Raw genomic sequence first — 24078 nt, 5'->3', positions numbered from 1 at the left:
GACCTGTATACAGTACTCTAGGTGTGGCCTGACCATTGCCTTATACAATGGAATAATCACCTCCTTATCCCTGCTGGAAAAATTCCTGTATATATCATTGACAATACTCCATGAGCTACTCTTGCAGCCCGTCTGCACTGATCAGAGAACTTCATATCTGCCTGCACAACCACCCCCAAGTCCCTTTCATTCTCTACCACTGTCAGTGTAGTACCACAGAGTTGATACGTTGCTCTGGGGTTGCTGTTTCCCCTGTGTAGTACTTTACATTTGTCAATGTTAAACTTCATTTGCCACCTCTCAGCCCATCTGCTCAACCTTTCCAGATCCTGTTGCAGCAGCATAGTGTCAGTAGTGTCCTTGACAACCCTGCCAACCTTTGTATCGTCTGCAAACTTGAACATTAAGCTAGATATATCATCATCAATATCATTTATAAATACAGAAAACAATAATGGACCCAACACTGAGCCCTGAGGGACTCCATTAATAACATTAGTCCACGATGAGCAGTGTCCATTGATTACCACTCTCTGTCTTCTCCCCCTCAACCACCCCTTTATCCATAGCAACAATTTGCCTCCAATGTCACACTGCTCCAATTTGTGTAGCAGTCTTCCATGTGCAACAGTATCAAAAGCCTTTCTAAGATCCAAGTATATAATATCAAAGTTATTCCCTGCATCCAGTTCTTTTGTGACTGCATCATAGTAACCAATCAAGTTGGTCAGGCAAGACTTCCCCTTAACAAAACCATGCTGTGTCTGAGCTATAACTGAAGTCTTGTCTAAATGATCCTGCAGTGCTTCTTTAACCAGTGCCTCCATTAATTTTCCTGGAACATAAGTTAAGCTCACAGGTCTGTAATTACTTGTGTCAGCCTTTGATCCTCCTTTGTGAATTGGGGTCACATTTGCACATTTCCAGTCTATGGGTACCTCCCCTAAGTCCAAGGAAGCTCTCATAATTATGGCTAAGGGTTTGCTTACTTCCTTTGCTGCCTCCTTTAATATAACTGGATAGATCCCATCCACCCCGGGTGCCTTTCTTGTGTTTATCTTCAACAGTTTCTCCTCCACTTTACTCCCAGTTATTTCAAGATTCTGTAGCTTACTGCTAGAGTTGAATACACCTCTGGCATTCCCCTTGCTGAATAACTCCTCATGTGTGAATGTCGATGCAAAATATTCATTTAGTTTGTTAGCTACCTGAGCAGGATCATCAACACTTGACCCATCAATATCAAGGTGACCAATCTGATTCATCCCCTTCCTTCTAGAGTTTACATAAGTAAAGAACTCTTTGCTGTTTTTCTTTGCATCCCTTGCCAAGGATTTCTCGTAATCTGCCTTCGCCTGCCTAACCTCCTTTGTAACTTGGTTGCATATCAACTTGTATCTATCATAGGCTTCTGTGTCATGTGTTAATTTGTAAGTATCCCATGCATTTTTCTTCTCTGCCATATGCCTCATTAGTTCATCTGACATCCATTTTGGCCTAAACCTTGAACAATATTTCTTAGTTGGTATGTAAAGCCTAGTAGCTTGCAAGATAAGTTCTTTGAATGCTTCCCATTTTGAATTTGCTGTTGGTAACATCATCAGTTGGTCCCACTGTATAGAATTTAAATACTGTCTCAGTCCATCGTAGTCGCTTTTACGGAAGCAATAACCCTTCCCTTTACCCCTAATGGTAGTTATCTCTTTGAGTAAATCCCACTTCAGCACACTGTGATCACTGCCACCTAGTGGTTCATTTATCTGCAGATTCTTAATGCATGAAGAATCACTGCTGATAATCAAATCAAGAGTATTACTCCCTCTAGTTGCCTCCCGAACATGCTGATGTAGAAAACAATCATCCAATAAATCCACTAAAACCCTGCTAGTGTGTGAGTAACCAGCCCCCAAATTCCAGTCAATATCTGGGAAATTAAAATCTCCCATTATAAGACTCTCTGATTTACTGGCCCACTCTATTTCCCTGTACAGTTCCTTATTATACTCATCAGAGTCATTAGGCCTATAGCACACTCCTACTCTCAATTTTGATCTCCCAATGCTTATGTCACACCAAACTGACTCAACACTGCACTGTCCAGCGATGTCGACTGGCTTCACTTCCTTGGTTTTTATGTGTTTCTTAACTAATAGCATAACCCCTCCCCCTTCCTATCCTGTCTATCCTTTCTGTAGACGTTGTACTCCCCAAATTGCAGTTTTGCATCCCGTATATCTGTGTGACACCATGTCTCTGATATCCCAACAATATCTGCCTTTGATGTTTTGAGCAATACCTCAAATTCATCAAATTTATTTACTAAACTCCTAGCATTGGTGTACACGCAAGTATACCTGCACCTGTTTTTATTCTTAGCTACCCTAACACAACCCATGTGTTTACTTGTACCGTAATGGCTCCCAGCAGTCTCTGAAATACCATGCATCTTGTTTTTCAGGCTTCTGCTCATTCTAATAGAAGCAGTGCAAGAATCTCTTTCACCTCTGCCAGTGGCTACTGTCAATCTATTGGTCTTTGTCTCCCCCCAAGGTAGCAGTTTTCCGACCCACCTAACACTGCCTCGATAGCATCAGCAAATATTCTTGCACCCTTTCTATTTAAGTGTATCCCATCCCTAGTAACATTTGAAATTTCCATTAGAAATGTAGTTCAGATTTCTTATCAGCAGTAAAATAGAGGACTTTTCTTAAAATGCAGACTGTAATTTGCCCAATTTTTTCTTAAATTTATTCATCTTACCCACTTCCACAACACCAGGTGAACATTTTTAAAGCTCTGGATGCTTTGTATGTAAGTGTCTTTTTTTTCATTTAATTCGTTAGCCATTTTTTTCGTAGCATATTATGCACAAAGGACCTTACTCATCGTCAACAACACTAAGTAAAGCCATACTTCATAAATTTTTCTTGATATTTTCTATTCTATTTCATTTGGAATATGATGGCTCTTTACCAGAAATTAGTGGTTGCACTACACTTGAAATAACATTAGTGTCCAAATTTTCACATGATACACTTCTTACCCTTTCAGCTTCTGAAGTATCTGTTGCAACATTATTGTTGTCACTCCTCGACCATTTGTTCTGATTACCCAATTGTCCATGGTAAAATATATAAAAATATGTATTTTTTCTTCTTAAAAACAATGATAATATAAAAAGTACCAGAAGAATGAAAAACACATCCAAGTTGATGTGAAAGCATCAAATTATGAAGCATTATAAAGTGTGCATGCAACAAACTTGTTGTTTACTGCCACCGTGTATTTGCATCTCTGACCTTTAAGCAATTTCAGAAATTTCTGCTGTAGGAAGCACAAATTAAGAGCTAAAGGGATTACGGTTCAGCAATTGAGTAGTACTGAGAAGTCACGCTAGTCAGCTGCTTTCTGTGTGTCCATAGCTGGTGAGCAAATTAAGGCATATTACCCACAAGGACAATAAGTAAGAAAGCCACCTGTATCACATTCGAAATCACCCTAAAAAGTAAAGAGTGGCAATAGGGTTCATTCATATCTCAGACTTCGTTCGAGTAGTAAGGTCTCTACACCTACAGTATTGAAAAATAATTTTAACAAAAAATAAAAAGTAAGTTTTAATAAAAAATAAGTTTTTTAGCTTTTATGTACACAATAACTAATTTTATTTAAAAATTGCCACTACCCCTTTAATTTATCCCACGACCCCCAGAGGGGTTGCGCCCCATAGTTTGCACACCACTGCCTTATGCAGTGGAATAATTACTCCTTATACTAGTATTGGCATAAGCAAATTAATAAATGATTATTTCAATAATCAAATTAATCTATTACCTGCAGATAAGTTGATTATGCAGATAATAGATTAATTAGCTGCATAATTATCTACAACAACAACAATCTGCAGTAATTGATTGACACTTGCATATTTGATTATATGCATATTTGTTAATTATGAAATTGAACAAGAATAGTGACCAAACTGAAATATTGCTGGGTGGTGTAAGTTTACAAAGTGTTGCAGTAAAGTTCCTGGACTGGCGCAATAAAAAGAAGACAAAGTGAGGGTGGTCAAAAATGGTTTTATTTTTATTAAAAGTAATTACTACCTGATTGAATGAGACACTATTCTTAAGATTTCTGGAAAGAGTCAGTGAAGGCATCCAAAGAGATGATATTCAGTTTTTCTTTATGTCCTTAACATCCTGAAATCTCTTTCCTTTGAGGGCAGTTTTCACCTTGGGAAAGAGGAAAAAGTCTGCTGGTGCTAGATTGGGAGAGTAGGGTGGCTGGTTTGTCAGAAATGTCTTCACAACAAGTACAGGGGCCTCCGTAGCCAGGTGGGCAAGAGCAGTAGTGCCAAATACGGAGGATGCGGAAAGGTCAGGAAATGACCACCGCATATTTCTGGAGCAATATGTCCTTAGTTGCTAATGCTCCTAAAAACCAAATAACAACAACAACAAGTACAGAATGGGTGGGGGCATTTATTTTCATGCAACAAGAACCAGCTGTCTTTCTCTTGAAATTGCAGCCTCACCAAGGTAATGTGCCTGAATAGTCTTTGAATTACTTGTATGTAGAATGCAGCATCAACACTTTCCCCTTCAAATACAAATTCCTTCATCCTGTTTGTCAAAAAACATGATTTTGAAGTCCATGGCATGCTTTGTCACTTCGTTTCTGGGTTGTACTTAAACACCCAACATTCATCTCCAGTGACAGTACAGTTGAGGAAATTAGGACCATCTTCACAAGTCTGAATGGTCTTCACTTGAGGACACTCTTCATTTGCTTCTGCTCATATGTGGGGCTGTTTGGCACAAATTTTGCACAGGTCTTCTAAATCTTCATGCAGAATTTGAAGAATCATCTCCTTATTCATATCCACCATCATTTTTTGGATCAAACGATTAATCTCTTGCTGATCAAACGATGAGCTCTTGCCACAATTTCCAGAACTTTTGCAATTCTCTCCTCATTTCGAGAAGTTGACACCCACTTCTTTGGTCATTGCGAACAACCACGTTTATCTTTGAACCGCTTATCCCACTCAAACATGCTGGCACAATTTAACGTTTGATCACCATAAACAGTTTTTAATGTTTCACACATTTATATTGTAGTTTTCCCAGTTTAAAGCAAAATTTGATATTCATTCATTGCTTCATTACAAAGTCTTGGCACGGAATGCTAATGCTACTAATGAAACAAGTTGTTACTTGCAACCTGTCAGCATCCTGGTCAATCTTTGTACCACCATCTGTTGGATGAAGTTTGAACAACAGCCTACCACTTCTGTTTATTTTCGAACTCATGGAACGTGACCTCAACAGCACCGATCCTGGAACTTTATTGCCACATCTCATATGTGGAAAATCTGTTTGGGCTATGGATTAAAATTACCTACTCATTCCATTGGCAACATGTCTTTCTCCCCAGATATCATGACATCTGTGTTAGTTAGTATGGTTTTTTTTTTTTTTTTAAATGTAATGAAAACTAAATTCTGTATACAGGCTTGCTCTCCATGGTATGTTTTTGCTTGGTGCCGGTAACAGCATCTCTTGCTTTGATTGGCAGTTTTTTTCTTCTCAAACAGCCCAAATAATATTGGTAAACACTGTTTCAGCAAACCTTTAGCTGTGGCAGACACCTGAATGACCACCGACCGGGCTAGCCGGGTGGGTAAAGTGCCTGCCTGGCAACCCAAAGATCGCGGGTTCGATTCCCACCTCGGGCTTGGATCAAAGTACTGCAAAAACAGTGGGAGGTGCATTATGGCCACAGAAGCCTATGCGCCAACAACTCTTGCAGCCTGTCTGCACTGCTCAGAGAACTTCATATCTGCCTGCACGATTACCCCCGGGTCTCATTGTGTCTTGTCAATGATATACAGGAATTTTTCTACTAGGGATAAGGAGGTGATTATTCCCTTGTATAAGGCAATGGTCAGGCCACACCTTGAGTACTGTATACAGGTCTGGAGGCCTCATTTCAAGAAGGATGTAGAGCTGCTGGAATGAGTACAGAGAAGGGCAACAAGATTAGTGAATGGAACAAAGGGATACTCTTACGAAGAAAGGCTAAAGTTTTGCAAATTACAGTGTCTGGAGACTAGGCACCAGCGAGGTGATCTGATAGAGGTGTATAAAGCCTTGAATTGTTTTGAGCATGCTCAGTGCTGATGGGATTCTTCCTCTTGCTCAGAATAAACACCTGAGAGGGCATAAATTCACATTGAGGAAAGACAGATGTAGAATTGACATGCAGAAATTTGCCTTTAGCCAGCGGGTAGTTGGTTGGTGGAACAGACTTTCATCCCTTGTCGTGGAAGTTGATAGCCTAAATAAATTTAAGGCTCAGCTGGACAGGTATTTCGAATGAATGGAGGGGTGAAGTGGAAGTGTTTTTTTTTTTTTTTTTTTTTTTTTTTTGGCTGATGCTGCATAAGCTTTGCTTTCTTGCCTCTACTAATGCCTCTACTCTACTAATGCTAATGGCATTAAGGGCAAATTACTGCTATGGATAAAAGAATGGTTGAGTGGGAGACAACAGAGTGGTAATCAATGGAAACTGCTCTTTGTGGACTAACGTTATTAGTGGAGTCTCCCAGGATTCGGTGTTGGGCCCATTGTTATTTTGTGTATTTATCAATGATATAGATGAAGGTATATCAGGCTTAATACTGCTCCAATTTGTACAGTAGTCTTCTATGTGCAACAGCATCAAACCTTTCCTAAGATCCAAGCATATGATATCAATATAATTTTTTGCATCCAGTTCCTTTGTAACCACATCATAGAAGGTGCCTCCGTAGCCAGATGGGCAGGAGCAGCAGTGCGTAACACACACTTCTTGATTAGACCGGGGTTCGAGCCTGAGACCACCAAATACGGAGTATGCGGAAAGGTCAGGGAATGACCACCGCATGTTCCCGGAGCAATATGGCCTTAGTTGCTAATGCTCCTAAAAACCAAATAACAAACAAATAACATCGTAGAATCCAATCACATTGGTCAGACAAGACCAATTGTGATTCCCCTTAACAAACCCATGCTGTGTTTGAACTATAACTGAAGTTTTCTCTAGATGCAGTGCTTCTTTAACCAGTGATTCCATTAATTTCCCCAGAACAGAAGTTAAACTAACAGGACTATAATTACATGCATTACCCTTTGATCCTCCTTCATTAATTGGGGTAACATTTGCACAACTCCAGTTCCTGGATACCTCTCCTGAGTCCAAGGAAGCTCTCATAATTACGTGATCCTACAATGCTTTTTAACCAGTGACTCCATTATTTTCCCGGAACACAAGTTAAACTAACAGGTCTTGTGTCACCTTTTGTCACCTCTTTGTCACCTCTTTGTGAATTGGGGATACATTTGCATGCCTCCAGTTCATGGGGATCTCCCCTGAGTTGAAGGAAGCTCTCATAATTATGGCTAAGGGTTTGCTTAATTCTTTTGCATCCTCCTTTAATATAACTGGATAGATCCCATTCGCCCCATGTGCCTTCCTTATGTTTAACTGTAACAATTTCTCCTCCACTTTGCTCTCAGTTAATACAAAATCAATTAGCTCCCTGTTAGAGTTTGATAAACTTCTGGCATTCTCCTCCTTGTATAATTAATTCCTCGTGTGTGAATGTAGAAGCAAAATACACATTGTTTATTAACTGTAACAATTTCTCCTCCACTTTGCTCTCAGTTAATACAAAATCAATTAGCTCCCTGTTAGAGTTTGATAAACTTCTGGCATTCTCCTCCTTGTATAATTAATTCCTCGTGTGTGAACGTAGAAGCAAAATACACATTGTTTATTAGCTACCTGAGCATGATCGTCAATAGTCAAACGATTTGTGTTAAGTGAACCAATCCGATTCATCCCTTTCCTTCTAGAGTTTACATAAGTAAAGAACTTTTTGCTGTTTTTCTCTGCATCCTTTGCCAAAGATCTCTTGTAATCTGTCTTTGCTTGCCTAACCTCCTTTGTGACTTGATTTATATGCATCTCATGCATTTTTCTTCTCTGCCACGAGCCTCATTAATTCATCTGACATTCATTTAGACCTAAACCTTGAACAGTATTTCTTAGTTGGTATGAAAAGCCTTGTAGCCTCCAAGTTTAAGTCCCTGAAGGCGTTCCATTTAGAATTCACTGTTGGTAACATCATCAGTTGATCCCACTGTATAAAATTTAAAAACTGTCTGAGACCAGTTGTTGTTGTTATTTGGTTTTTAGGAGCATTAGCAACTAAGGCCATATTGCTCCGGGGATATGCGGTGGTCATTTGCTGACTTTTGCGCATCCTCTGTATTTGGTGGTCATGGTTTCGAACCCTGGTCTAATCAAGAAGCGTGTGCTACGCACTGCTACTCCTGCCCACCTGGCTATGGAAGCACCAGCTGAGACCACTGTAGTCACCTTTATGAAACCACAAACCCTTCCCTTTACCCTTGATGGTGGTTACTTCTTTAAGTAAATCCCACATCTATGCACTGTGATCACTGTCACCCAGTGGTTCCTTTATGTGCAAATTCTTAATGCATGAATAATCATTGCTGATAATCAGATTTATAGCATTATTCCCTCTGGTTGCCTCTTGAATATGTTGGCTGTAGAACACAGTCATCCAATAAATCTACAAAACTCCTGCTAGCGTGTGAGTGACCAATCCACAAGTTCCAGTCAATATCTGGAAAGTTAAAATTCCCCATTTTAAGACATTCTGATTTACTGACCCACTCTGTTTCTCTGCAGAATTGTTCATTTTACTCATCAGAGTCATTAGGTCTACAACACTCACCTACTTTCATTTTCCCTTTCTCAGTGCTTATGTTACACTGCACTGAGTCAACATTGCATTATCCACCAATTTTAATTGAATGCACTTCCTTAGAATTTGTGTTTCTTAACTAACAGCATAATCCCTCCTCCCTTTCTATCCTTTCTGTACACATTGTACTCCACAAATTCCAATTCTGCACTGCTTATGTCTGTGTGACACCATGTCTCTGATATCCCAATGATATCTGCCTTTGATGTCTTGGCTAGCACTTCAAGCTCATCGAATTTATTAACTACACTCCTAGCATTGGTGTACATGCAAGTATGCATGCACCTGTTTCTATTCTTAGTTACCCTAACACAGCCCATGTATTTACTTGTTCCATGACGACTCCCAGCAGTCCTGGAAATCCTCAGCGCTTTGCTTTCCAGGCTGCTGCTCATTCTAATAGAAGCAGTGCAAGAATCACTTTTGCCTCTGCCTGCGACCACTATTAATCTTTTAGACTGTCAATCCCACAAGCTAACAGTTTTACAACCCACCTAACACTGCCTTGATAGCATCAGCAGATATTCTTGCACCCTTTCTATTTAAGTGTACCCCATCCCTGTAGAAGCAGTCTCTTCTGTTAACAAGCACAGATCATGCTAAAAAAAATTCTGCCACATGAATCTTGCATATTCTCTGCAGGGCCGAATTGATTGGCAAGGCTCTCATCATATACTCCCTCCTCCTGTCTGGGCAGAATTGCAGACACTCAATAATATTTACCCTAACTTGCAACTTTTTTTCAACATTGTATTTGTTAAGTAAATCTGCAGATTTCTTACTCTTAATGTCATTAGTCCCAATGTGTACAACAATATCACCTTTTGTGCCCTTAAAAGATGATATCCACTCTATAATGTCATCAACTTTTGCTCCTGGCAAATATACCCTGGTCCTCTACCACCTATCCTTTTTGCGTGATATATTCCCCGTCTCCCTGACAGTAACCTCACCAACAATAATTAGTTCCTATGGGATAATAAATAATGAGATGATCTGTCAAAATTCTGCACGAAGATTTAGAGGAAAAGAAAATCTGTGCTGTCCAGCCAGAATTAATGAAGAGCATTGTCATGCGAAAACTTCATCTGGAATTGTCAAGACAATGATGATTTCCTCAAAATCAGGATCAAGTGTATTGTCACTTCAGATGGGTGTTTGATGTTTTACAATCCAGAGACAAAGCATCAGAGCATGCAGTGGACTTCAAAATCCTCACCTAAGCCCAAAAAGCTGGATAAAAATTAATTTTTTGTTTGGTATTTTAACAGATACGAGCAAGAGCATTTATCTTTCTTCTGAGTAATTCCCATTCTCACATGGTGTGTCAGATGCCAGTGACATGTGTCTAATCTTATTATCTTAGTACTCACCTCTAGATCCATTTTGGTTAGGGTTACGTGAATCTACTTCATATAATTTTATTAATGACAACCAGGAAAAATTGGGGCACTACCTCTTCCTAGAGACATGTTTTTAAATTAATTAATCTATTAAAAAGCAATTTCCTTTATGTAAATTTAACCCAAACCAATATGGATCTAGAGGTGAGTACTAAGATAATAAGCTTTGCTAAGAATCTAATATAGATAATCAACAGTACTTCAAGCTTTCAGCTGTAAAATTAGCCATTACTACACTAGCTTTATTTTGGAACATTGTTTAGTTAAAAAACAATTATCTATCTGCTGAGAGATACACACCGAGTGGACACTTTATTAGGTACATTTAATAGTGAGTAGGAATTCCTTCAGCCCTCAGACCTGTATTCACTGTGTTATTGACTCAGTGAGTTGTAAAAAGCGTGGCACAGGGATGCTGGTCCATGTTGACCCATTATCTTCTTACAATTTTTTTCAATTTGGATGGTTTTGGACCTCTACTATGAAGAGCTTGTTCCACTTCATCCCACAGGTGCTCAATTGGATTGAGATCTGGTGATGGGTGGCCCTCATAGTAGTTTAATTCACTCATGTTCCAGCTACCAGTTTTGTACAATTCTGTTCTTGTGACATGGTATCATGTTGGAAGAACCTACTGACAGATGAATACGCTGCAACCATGAAGAGATTTGTCTATTTGTAAACAATTTTCAGATCCTAATTCTGCTACACACTGCTATCAATGGGTCTGCTGTGCACCAGGACAACACTGCACAGCCACTTACCGTCCACATCGCTGAACCTGTAAGGATAGGTCCACTGACTTCAGTGTTTGCATAATCTAGTCCTCTCATCAGCATGGAACAGCAGGAAGTGGAATTCTTTGGTCTAGTCAATGTTTTTTCTAGTCCTCCAGTGTTGGTCATGAGTTTGCTGTGACTGTACCTTCTTGTTTTTTGCTGACAGGAGCAGAACCTTGCAGCAAAAAACAAGAATCAGTTTTGCATATGGGTTACTGCTTTTGTAGTACAAGAGTGGTAACCCAAAATATTCTAACCCAAAAACTCTTGTACTAAAGGGTTTTCCAATAGTAACGCTCGATGTTTGGCAACAGCGTATGACGAAGTCGACAGTCACACAGGTGGTATCTTTGGTAGCCGTATTCAGTTAATCTCTGCATTTTATTATGGAGCGTTACACGACTGAGCAACGAGTCGAAATTGTAAAAAATTATTATCAAAACCAATGTTCTATTCGTCAAACGTTTCGTGCACTCTGTGCAGTTTATGGTGTCGACGAACGTCCTTCAGAATCCACAATTCGCCGTTTAATAAACAAATTCGAAGCAACTGGGTCTGTGGCAAATCTGAAAGTGCCTGTACGTCAGCGAAACGCAAGATCCGTTGAAAATATTGCTGCAGTCCGGGAAAGTGTGCGTGAGAATCCGCAACAGTCCATTCCGCGTCGGGCTCAAGAACTTGGCCTGTCTTCGACGACAACTTGGCAAATCCTGCCACTGGATTTTTTTCTCTGGGGCTTTCTAAAATCCAAAGTCTATGCTAACAAACCACGGACGGTTGCCGCCTTAAAGGCCAACATTAGGCGCGTTATTGCTGAAATTGAGCCACTTTTATGCGATAACGTCATCACCAATTGGGTATCCAGGATTAACCAAACCAGACAAAGCCACGGCGGACATTTATCTGATATAATTTTTAAAACATAATGTTAACACATATACTTCATAATAAAAATAAAAATAGATCACTATCACTCTCACAATTTGTTTTATTGCGTTACAAAAATTGAGCGTTACTATTGGAAAGCCCTGTACAAGAGTGGTAACCCAAATACAATCGGTCAAATAACAACCCTAACCCCAATTGGGTTGTTGTTTTACTGATTGTAGCTTTTCTGTTGCATTGCACAGTTCTTGTCAGCTACCATTGGTGTCTTACATTATCACAAGATGTTTCTGACCACAAGATACCCATTGGCTGGATGTTATTTGGTTCAATCCTCATGCACAAGATAAGTTGTAAATAAAACCTCAACAGGGTTGCAATTTCTGAGATACACATGGCATGTAGTGCTGATTACTATGCGATGTTCAAATTCGCTTAAATCCTTTATTTCATTTTTGTGCCGAATTGCACAGATCTATATGTATTTGTTCACTTCCTTTATTTAATATTGTATGAATGATGATGAAGAAAAGCTCCACTTCATGAAAAGGGTAGGTGTGCATAATAAAGTTGCCACTCATAAATGTATATGGTGGGCACATGGATAAATATAGATGAACCTGAAAAACATAGAACCCTTTTGTACTGGTTCTTAGTCCTGTATAACACGTTTTGCACTGCACTAGATTTTGTAGGAACCTAACTACCGTGTTATTGAGGGTTACCTGTATTTTTATACTTCGGGCATTAAAAGGTATTACAGAAAACTTCAAATCTTAGGATGAAACATAATGATTTGGATGATCCTTTTGATTTATGCATCCATTTTAAGAACCTGTTTGTGAACTTAATTTAATTTCATGGTATTTACTCCTACAGCACTGAAAATTATTAATTGAACATACTTATCAAAATGTGGAAGTGATTGTATTTTTCTAGAATGTGTCTTGCTGAAAGACTTGGAAAATAAAATTTACTACTGTTATTTTATTTTAAATTTCTTTATTGTTCAATTTTGCCTTTTTTGTGCTTGAATAGCATATGCTGCTATTCAATTCTCCGTTACTTTTAAAGTTTTTTTGAGTAAAAAAAAAAAAAAAAACATCAACAGAATCATATAATTTTAATTTGTTCCTTTTTCCGAAAAAGGAACAAAATAAAATTGCATAATTTTTAATATATTCCTTTATCATTTTTATTATTAAAAATGATTCCATTAATAAGAATTGCTTCACGGTAATGTGTTAAGATTTTCGAATTAAAAAAAAAAAAAATTAGGCTTGTGGGAGGGACAGCATTGAATAATCTCCCCTAGAGTGACACAAAGCACTAATTTGGCTCTACAGCTACAGTTGTGCCTTAGTTTCTGTTTTTATTTAATCAAATTATTTATAATCCAAGCGGTAGTTGGTTTATTTTTTATAAAGTCAATTTGTGCTTCCATTGGCAAACTGCTGGCTTTGTAATAATGTTATTGTACTGTATATGGTGCAGAAAGCATAATGATTTTTAGGTCACACTGTAGTGTTATTTTAAACATAGTTTTGCAATAACATTGATGTTATACATTTTTCAATTTTTAAGATAAATTAGATAGCTGTACCAGGGGCTCACATCTGGTGAGTTATGGGCTTGGCACACCCAGGGTCCTGAGCTGGATGTCATCATTCTTCTCTTTCTTGGTGATTCCTTTCTACTTCTCTCTCTCTCTCTCTCTCTCACGCTAACTCTGGAATTTTTTTTGGCTGGTGCAGCATAAGCCTCAGGCTTCCTTGCACCGTATGGCTAATAATATAATATCTAGAAAATGACAGCCAATTGAATTTATGAATTTTGGACCTTGTGAAATTTTGTAAATGTGGCAATTTGTTTCCTATTTTATCAGCTATGTAAGTGTGATAATTTATTCTGTTATGCAGTGAAAATAAAATACACTGGTAGTCCAACTTACAAAGGAGTTGTTACAGAAGTTTGTTCTTAAATTGGTTATTCAAAACTTGGGACACATTAATGTAGAAATAATATGCTATCTTTTAAATATGTTATTTTTTTGTATGATGTGCACACTTATGTTTTGACAATTTGTGATTCCAGAGAATGGAGAAAATGCCACTTCCACTTATTTCTAAAGGAGAAAAGGAAAAAGACAAAAGATCTAATGGTGCACAAACAGCTATAAAAGTATCTCATAATATTAATCTTAAGTCAAAATTGTTAGCTCAGTTGGCAGACAAAAATTCCATTGTGTCTCAAACAGACAATAATTGTAAAATCAACAAAGATAATGCAGGTGAAGACAGTGAAAGATATTTGTGCAGTGATGCTAGTTTAAAAGGTGAAGAGGCTTCTGCTGAATGTGTATCTAAGACAGCTAATGCACCTCTGGTAGGAAAGCAATCATCAGGGAATACTAATACCCCTGGAACTAATTACTTAAAGAATGCCATTCTTGATGAGGTTCTGAATGAGAAGAAAATGGTAAATGCTATTTTAATATTTTTAATAATACTTGCAGTCAATGTCTTTAATAATAATGCAGTAATATTTAATGTGTAATGTCATCCAGCATGTATCTGCTGTGGTACCATGTACTCAGTTGGAGCCATTATTCATTTGTTGCTAATTTTTATTTCATCTGTCTTACACTGTGAGAAACTTTCAGTATTCCCATTTTTCTCAAATGTAACCCTTGTAAGAGTATGAGGATTACATTTTGTAGTGTGCTTAGTTTTGTGAATCATCCTATTTTAACCCAGCACTGGTAGTGCAGGATCTTCAGTGATGTTCTGATCTTCATCTACTCAGTCCACACAGCTGACATTCGTAATCACCTTCAGTGAAGCATTTCTCTGATTTTTCTGAAGAAAATTCCAGAAATCTTTGTTGGTTATTATGCAAAAGGAAAAATGCAGGACCAAGTTCAGCCTACTCTCAATAATTATATGAACATGCTGAAAAAAACAAATTTAAAATTAGTATACACTTCTCACATCCAATCAGTTGTTACACATGTTATTAATGCTTTATGGTAGTGCATCTAGTCATTATGCCTTTGCATCACTGTGATGGAACAGTCTGGCTAGCATTAAATGGTCGAAGTGTGCTGGTTTTTTGATTTGACATTTCACCTGCTGTTATTCAAAGATAATAATGGATAATATGTAAATAAGAGAGAATACAAAATATGAAGTGCACATCTAAAGAGAGGCGTTTTTTTTTCTTTCAAAAAAATAATTAAAAATATTTGTTTTTAATATAAAAAATTGGTTTTTCGCTGTTGTATTCAGAAAATATTGAAAATAAAGATGGCATCATAAAGTGAACTAATTTTACTTAGCAAGAAGTAATTCAAAAGGTGGTAAATGGAGTAAGTATTTATCCCATTAGCAATAACCCACTCCCTCCATTTTTATTTGATTTTCTCAAATGCAGTTTTATTTGAAAAAAAATGATATATATAATAAAAGGGAAGGCTTAGTATTCTACAAAATTAAAACAATTAAATAAATTTAATTTCCTTTATTGAAATAGTAGTTAAATGCATAAACAAAAGAAAAAAAGTAACTGATGCAATATTTGCCCTTGAGGTTTTATTTTTTTTTAACAAATCCATCCTTTGTTCAGTGGAATTTAGAAGTGCCAGCTGCATATCAGTATTAGACAATCACAGCTCGCATTTATCCATCCCATTTCTGCAAAAATAATTTCATTACACTTCACTTTCGTTTTCACTGCACATGTCTCCCAAACTACACCACTTGATTTTTCTATTTTTGGACTACTTTTAATTGATATCTCAACAGTCCTTCAAGTGAAACAGTTTTTGGAACCCATAAAACTATAAGTTACTTAGAACATTTCCCACACATGTTCCTATAGCTTGTAGAACATTTAAAACTTTACCTCATATATTCATTTAACCCTTCGTCGGTTGCTGTTGTATCTCTCAGATACATACATCACATCTTTCTTTGTTTCTTGGAACAAGATGTAGCAGTGCATTTGTGCTTCTCAGTAGCTTAATTTATTGTTTCTTGGAAGCCATTAAAATTGGTTTCTTTTTCCCAAGCCTTTGATTTTGATTCAGTCTGCTGTTTGTATCTGTGAGATATGGTGCGACCATCTGTGTAAGTAGTACTGCGTTGCTTTTGATTGCTTAGACCAAATTAATGCAAATGATGCCCTGCTGTTTTCTGAGGAAGTGACGAAAGCATTGATGACTGGATAGAATCCGACGAGGTTTACATTGAAACAAGAGAAGAAAACTCAGAGTGCACAAGATGCTACATCAGAGGAGGAAATTTGCAATGAAGAGGACGACACTGATAGTTTTTTCATAGGAAAAGATAAGTTGACAAAGTGGAGGAAAGTAAAGAGATCAACAAAAATTTGCCTCAGATCTCAAAATCTAACAAAATTGCATGGAGTTATTAGTCATGCGAGAAACAGTAGCCCACCCTCCAAAGCATGGAACTGCCTTATTACAGACAAAATTTTAGATGAAATTGTTGAATACACAAATCAGTGTATTCAAACTGTTCAGTCAAACTATAGCCAGGAAAGAGATGCCAAATTTACAGACAAAATTGAGATAAAATCTTTCATTGGCCTTCTTTATTTAGCTGGATCACTTTGGAGTAACAAACAGAGATTGGAAGAGTTATGGGGAACTGATGGAAATGGCAGTGAAAAATTTTGCTTAGTAATGAACCATAAACGCTTAAAGTTCCTCATCAGGTGTATAAGGTTCAATAATTGAGAAACCAGGGATGATAGAAGATTGAGGAAAGACAGATGTAGAATAGATGTGTGAAAATTTGCCTTTAGCCAGTGGGTGGTTAATTGCTGGAAAAAACTTCCATCTGTCATTGTGGAAGTTGATAGGTCACATAAATTTAAGGAGGAACTGGACAAACATTTAGAGGGAATTGTTTTTTAATTTTTTTTTTTTTGGCTGATGCTGCATAAGCTCATACACTTGCTTTCTTGCATCACATGCCACTACTACTACTACTACAAGATCACCTTGCCCCCATAAGAGAGGTTTTCACTGAATTTGTGGAAAACTGCAAGATGTGTTACTCTTCAGGTCAGAATATACTATTGATGAGAAATTAGAGGCCTTCAGAGGAAAATGCAGTTTCAAACAGTATATACCAAAGCCCAACAAATATGGACTCAAAATATAGTAGTAGTTGCTAGGGTGCTGTAGTCTTACAATCTTGAAATATATGCAGAGAAGCAACCCAAAGATCTGTACCAAATCAGCAATAGACCAGCTGATGTCAAAAGACTGGCAGAACCTATCCATGGGACTGGATAGAACATTACGACGGATAATTGGTTTACAGATGGCAATTTAGTTTTGGAACTCAGAAAAAGGAAACTCTCTTATATTGGAACAATAAAAAAAGAACAAACCACAACTCCCAGTTGAATTTGTGTCAGTCAAGGACCGACCTGAAAAATTGAGTTTGTTTGGCTTGAGGGATGAGGCAATGATTGTTTCTTATGTACCAAAGAAATCAAAGAATGTCATCTTGATTTTCTCCTTGCATTTTGAAGGTGCCATTGACTGTGAAACAGGTGATCAGCTGAAAGCCGAAATTTTAACATTTTATAATGCAACCAAGTCTGGAGTAGATATCGTGGATCAGATGTGTGCAACTTACAATGTGGCGCAAGCTTGTTGGCATTGGCCGATGGTGATATTCTATTCCATTAGTGGAATCAATGCACAAGTGATCTACATGGGAAATGAAAAAAGTAGAGCCGCAAAGCAACTTTCTGCGTAATTTGTGGCTGATGAACTTCATCGGAGGAGCCAAGTCCCTTGAGGTGTAACTTCCCTTCAACCAAGGTTACAGAGTACTGAGCCTTGTACAAGTGCAGAATGGGAGAGCAATCGCAAGCCGTGCACTAATTGTTGGCAAGCAACAAAGAGAACCAGACTGACAAGGTATTCATGCATAAATTTTAAGCAATACTTCTGCTTAAGAACATGCAGAAATGATTTGCACATCATGCTCTACAAAAGCTCCATGAACAAGAAGACGAAAAATTTTTTATATAAAAATATTTTATATAAAAAAATTTATGTAAAAATAAAAATTTCTTAACATATAAGCATTTGAAATTCTTGTATGTTATTTATGAATAAACTAGGGTGATTTTTAAACAGTCTTTAATTTTTAGATATGAAACCTAGTGTGTATCTGAGAGACATTGCAACCAACTATGTTTGTTTTGCTGGTGCATCCAACAAAGGGTTGACTTTGTATAGTACAAATTCTTGTTAAATGGATGTGCCATTCCTCAGTTGAAATTGAACATATACAAGGTGGCCATAATTTAAGTATCCCTATTCAGAGCTCTGTAGCTCTAAATAATAAGCGGAATGCCACTAAAATTAGTAAGTAAACTATTCAAGGTATGGGGAGAAGGATCCCGTGGGGGGAAAAAAAAAAAAAAAAAAAAATTAGTTCCAAAATCTGCCAATAGGGGATAATATGACAAAGTACCAACAAATAAATAACTAAGACAAACCTTAATGAAATTACAAATTTTTATTTGGGTGCTTTGCAAAAAAAACAGAAATAAACTGAATTGTACTAAAGTTTTAAACCCAAACTAAAAAAATGAAGCACCTAAGAGAGCAGAAAATTAGCATAAATCTGAGTTAATTTAATTTTCCCAGCAGCAGAGAGCTATAAAGGCAACACAAACATCGCAAGCGTATTCTGTAAGTTTACTGTCAACATTATTCCTCAACTGCAGCAAAGAGGATGCCTGGATGAGACAATTTTTATGCAAGATGGGGCTCCTCTTCATAAAACATGACCAGTAAAACAGCATCTCCGGTGTCACTTTACTGCAGAAAGAGTCATTAGTCATTTGTTTCCCATTGCATGGCCACCACCACGTTCACCTGACCTTACACCGTGCGATTTTTGGTTTTGGGGTCACCTCAAGGCCAATGTCTATCGAGGAATTGTCCCTAACCTGGCTGTCTTAAAGGATAATGTAACGCAACACGTGCTGAACATTACTTCGGAGATGTTGAATTCCGCAGTGGAGCACACTGTGCATCGAATGCAATTTCTGGTCCAGAATGATGGTAGTTACATCGAAAACCAACTCCACCGTCATCAACCATCGGAAGTAAACTGAGTGAGTTTGGAGCTGTGAAACCATTTCCTCTGGCAGTTTAGTTGTTTCTTTCTGTTTTTTGCAATGAGCACAAATAAAAATTTGTAATTTCATTAAGGTTTGTCTTAGTTATTTATTTGTTGATACTTTGTCATGTGTTTCCTCTTGTACAGTGTCATATTACACCCTATTGGCAGATTTTGGAACTAATTTTTTTTTCTTCTTGGGATCCTTCTCCCCATGCCTTGAATAGTTTACTTACTAATTTTGGTGGCATTCTGCTTATTACTTAGAGCTAAAGAGAGCTCTGAATAGGGATACTTAAATTATGGCCACTCCGTAGTATATTCACTGTAAGGCATAGCTTGTATTGCAAGATCAGCATAAACATTGGATAAAAGTTTATTAAACTGGATTATAGATAAATTTAAAATTTTTAAAATATTACATACAGTCAGTCCTCGTATAGCACGATAGTTGTGTTCCTAGAAACCCTCGTGCAATACGAACAACAGGCCCTATGGGAAAAATAGGGTTAGGTGCTGACCACCCAAGATTGAACACACATTTTAATCAAAACATTACCAAACACAATGAATAATCGTAATAAAATACATATTTCATTACAACTATTACTTAATAAAATATTGCTAATGCTTTTGCTTCTATCGTAAGCAAACTTGTTTTTTGTTTGATTTTCTATCCAAACAGATGACAGCCATTCCATCTCTTCCAATTCTTTGTGTCTTGAGCTAATGGATTTTAATTACACTTTGAGTTGTTCCTGCTATGAAAGTTGTTTTTATTTTCTCTGCATTCTTTGTAATTCTCGGCGTTGCCTCATTTAGGTCTGTAGCACGTGCAATATCACATGGCCTTTCATTTCTCTCAAAGCGTTTCACAATTTCATATTTTTTCTCTATCGACAGAGGTGGACTGGCCATAAGCCTTACCGGGGAAACCCCGGTGGCCAGTATGATTTTGGCCTTAAACGCTAGTATGAGGCCACTATAAATTTTCCCGGGTAAGAATTTTTGAACCAATCCGCCTCTGTTTATCGATATTGCTTTTATTTTTCTCTCTGAATCTGTAGTGTCTTCACCAGGATGCTTCCTTTTCACACCTTTTAAGTATTTTACTCATTTTTAGGGAATAAAGCAAAATTACAAAACGAGGAGGCACGATTGATACACATAAACAAAGTTGTGCGCTTGTAGCAACTGGATAAACAACACCGTAAAGGCAGAGATACACTATTAACACCTCACATTTTACTAAATCACATTTCTAGGGGCTACTACCATAAAACAATAAAAACAATTTCCAGTTGCGTTTCTGCTAGTGGAATCTGTTATAAACTGGTAGTAAACTCGATCTAATTGCCTTTGCGATAATACCGATAGCTGGAATTGTGTGGGTTTTTACGTTATTATGGTGAAATGTGTTTCCCCTTCACTGATATAAGAAACATAAATACATTTTCAGAATCTTCTCTTCATTCCTATCGTGTTGCGTTCCGTTGGGGTGATTCTGCGTTCGACTGCCATTTCTTGTAAACACAAAGGTGAATCGTGCATAAGCGAATTCGGTTCGTGTTATATAAGATCGTTTCCCCTATTTATAAATCATGTCTGATCGAATTCGTGTAATGTACACACGTGTCATACGAGGACTGACTGTATTCTGACCCCTTTTTTATGGAAAGAATTAAAGAAAACTTTTTACTTAAATTCCAAAACTTATATAACACATAATGTATAACTCTTAACACATTAAAATTGTAAACAATCCTACACACAGTTTGCAGTTCCATAAGTACAGTATTCTGTTTTGTATGTTGGGCCTACATACTGTATTTAACAATACTATTTTTATAATTTTAACCCATAATTAATCGCATAAACAGTTGTTATAACTCTAGGCATGGTGGCATCTAAATGACCCCACGTGTGTTTTAAAGACTCAGTGGCACATTGAGTTTTTATGAAAATTATATAACATTTATTTTGGTATTTATTTATTTATTTTTGTATTGACTATTTACTAATAAATAAAATTGTATATAAAATATGATAAAATTGTAAATAAATAAATTGTATTGACTAATAAATAAAAATATTTATTTTTGTATTGACATTATTTTTTTTATTTATTTACTTATTTTTTTCTGGTTAGTAATACTATTTAGATTGCAAAGCCAAAGATTTATTTTATTTTTTAAAAATTTTTATCAAATTAATAATTGCAGTATTTTATTTACTATTTTTTTAAAATCACATTTATCCCAGTTGATTTTTAGTTTGATGCTGGTTTTTGGAAGTTTCTGAATATATGAGAAAACATTTCCTGAAATTTTGTTATTAAGTCAGATATATATCAAATAAAGACTTTTTAACAATACAAATTTCAAAAAAAGTGTATGAGTAGCCCATGTTTCTTTCCTTTTGTGTGCAAGATAACAGTGGATTTTAAGGTTTCAGCAGTATCAGGTCAGATACTGCTTTTCAGAAGTTCATAATGTGGCTATGATAGAGATTTGTTATTTATATTTTGTTTCAAGATTGAATATGCATCTAGAAAAGGAGCTGTAGTAATATCATTATGAAAACAGTTTTATACTGTATAAGTAATGTGTACGCCTCTTTTTTTTTTTTTTTTTTTTTTTTTGTCTAGTGTGCAAACGGTTGTTGTCTGTTTAACAGCAGGTTTTGCAGTGCTTACCAATAGATGAATTTCCCTTGAAATTCATTTATTGGTAGTCATTGTATCTATTAGTAAATGTAATACATACTGAAAAAAGAATATTTAATAATTTATTTTTCAAGAAACAATTCTTTGTGTGATACAATAATTTTCTTTCATAAAAAGAAAATTATTAATAAAAATTTCTTCTTTAACTCAGGGATTATACTATGCATTTTGAAAAAAATTCACTGATGTTTTCTCAGAAAACGGTGTTTCTGAATCATTTTCTAATGCTGATTTCAAAAATGACTCTTATTTGTTTCTATTAGCATTAGTAGAGGCATAGGATGAAAGAAAGCAAGCTTATACAGCATCAGTCAAAAAAAAAAAACCTTCCCATTTCACCTATCCATTCGCTCCAAATGTTTGCCTAGTTCTGCCTTGAATTTATTTAGGCTGTCAACTTCTCGATGACAGATAGAACTTTGTGCCAGCAATCAACCACCCGCTGGCTAAAGGCAAATTTCTGCACATCTATTCTACAACTGTCTTTCCTCAATTTGAATTTATGTTCCCTCAGGTGATTAATCTAGGCAAGAGGAAGAATCCCATCAGCATTGAGCATGCTCAAATCATTCAAGGCCTTATACACTTCAATCAGATACTTTTTAGGTGCCTAGTCTCCAGAAACTGTTATTTGCAAAACTTAAACCTTTTTTCGTAAGAGAAACCCTTTGTTCCATTCAGTAATCTTGTTGCCCTTCTCTGTACTCAATTCCAGCAACTCTACATCCTTCCTAAAATGTTGCCTCCAGACCTGTATACAGTACTCAAGGTACCTGACCATTGCTTTATACAAAGGGATAATCATATCCTTTTCCCTGCTAGAAAAATTCCTATATATCATTGACAATACACCATGAGCTACTCTTGCAGACCATCTACACTGCTCAGAAAATTTTATATCTGACTGCACAATTACCCCCAGGTCCTTTTCATTCTCTACCACCCTCAGTGTAGTACCAGTGCCTCCATCCATTTCCCCAGAACAGTTAAGCTAACAGGTCTGTAATTACTCTTGTTACCCTTTGATCCTCCTTTATGAATTGGGATCACATTTGTTACTCTGGGGTTACTGCTACCCATATGCAGTACTTTACATTTGTCAATTTAACCCCAGGTACTCACATCTGGTGAGTATGGGCTTGGCACACCCAGGGTCCTGAGTTGGATATCATCATTCTTCTGTTTCTTGGTGATTCCTCTCTGTCTTTTTCTCTCTCTCTCTCTCTCTCACACGCACACACACACACTCAAGGTTACTTGGAAATTTCTTTTGGCTGGTGCAGCATAAGCCTCAAGCTTCCTTGCACTATATGGCTAATAATAATAATGTTAAACTTCATTTGCCATTTCTCAGCCCATCTGCTCAACTTTTCTAGATCCTATTGCAGTAGCGTACTGTCATTAGTGTCATTAACAGCCCTGCCAACCTTCGTGTCTGCAAACTTATACATTAAGCCTTATATTCTATCATCAATATCATTAACAAATACAGAAAACAACAATGGACCCAACACTGAACCCCTGGGATGAGTCTACTAATAACATCAGTCGATGAATACTAATGAATTACTAATGATATTAAGAGTAGGAGACTGGCAGAATTACTTAACAAGTACAGGTCACTGTTGAAAAAAAGCCGTGAATTAGGGTTGAATTTGAAAGTGTCTGCATTTCTGCCCAGACACGATAGGAGGGAGTATATGATGAGAGCCCTGTCGATCAGTTCGGCCCTGGAAAGATTGTGCAAGGCAAAAGTGGTAGAATTTTTTTCAGCCTGGTCTGTGCTTGTTAACAGGAGAGCCTGCTTCTACAGGGATGGAATACACTTAAATAGGAAGGGTGCAAGAATGTTTGCTGATGCTATCGAGGCAGTGTTAGGTGGGTCGGAAAACTGCTAGATTGGGGGTGGGGGGGATACAAGGACTAATAGATTAACAGTAGCCACTGGCAGAGGTGAAAGTGATTCTTGCATTGCTTCTATTGGAATGAGCAGCAGCCTGGAAAATAAGATGCAGGATATTTCCGATATTTCATTGGGGTACAAGTAAATACATGGGTTGTGTTAGGGCAGCTAAGAAAAAGAACAGGTGCATGTATACTTGCATGTACACCAATGCTAGGAGTTTGGTAAATAAATTTGATGAATTTGAGGTATTGGTCAAAGCATCAAAGGCAGATATTGTTGGGATACCTGAGACGTGGTGTCACACAGATATAAGTAATGCAGAACTGGAATTTGGCGAGTACAGTGTCTATAGGAAGGGAAGAGGGG

General features: G+C 37.1%; 1 protein-coding gene across 4 annotated transcripts in view; it reads left to right on the top strand.

Annotated features, from left to right (window-relative positions):
* LOC150085548 (uncharacterized) overlaps window positions 1-24078 on the top strand; it is a 265285-nt gene that overhangs the window by 207406 nt on the left and 33801 nt on the right. For all 4 annotated transcript variants that reach the window (XM_090374108.1, XM_090374109.1, XM_090374106.1 and 1 more), the window contains one exon: window positions 14001-14384. In XM_090374108.1, the coding sequence (XP_090230234.1) occupies window positions 14004-14384 (381 nt within the window). In that variant the 5' untranslated portion in view covers window positions 14001-14003. The remainder of the gene's footprint in view (window positions 1-14000; window positions 14385-24078) is intronic.

The sequence above is a fragment of the Mastigoproctus giganteus genome, chromosome 5, assembly GCF_048544385.1.
Source record: "Mastigoproctus giganteus isolate SK-2022 chromosome 5, ASM4854438v1, whole genome shotgun sequence".
Taxonomy (NCBI): Eukaryota; Metazoa; Arthropoda; class Arachnida; order Uropygi; family Thelyphonidae; genus Mastigoproctus; species Mastigoproctus giganteus.
This window is presented reverse-complemented; position numbering and strand designations above follow the sequence as displayed.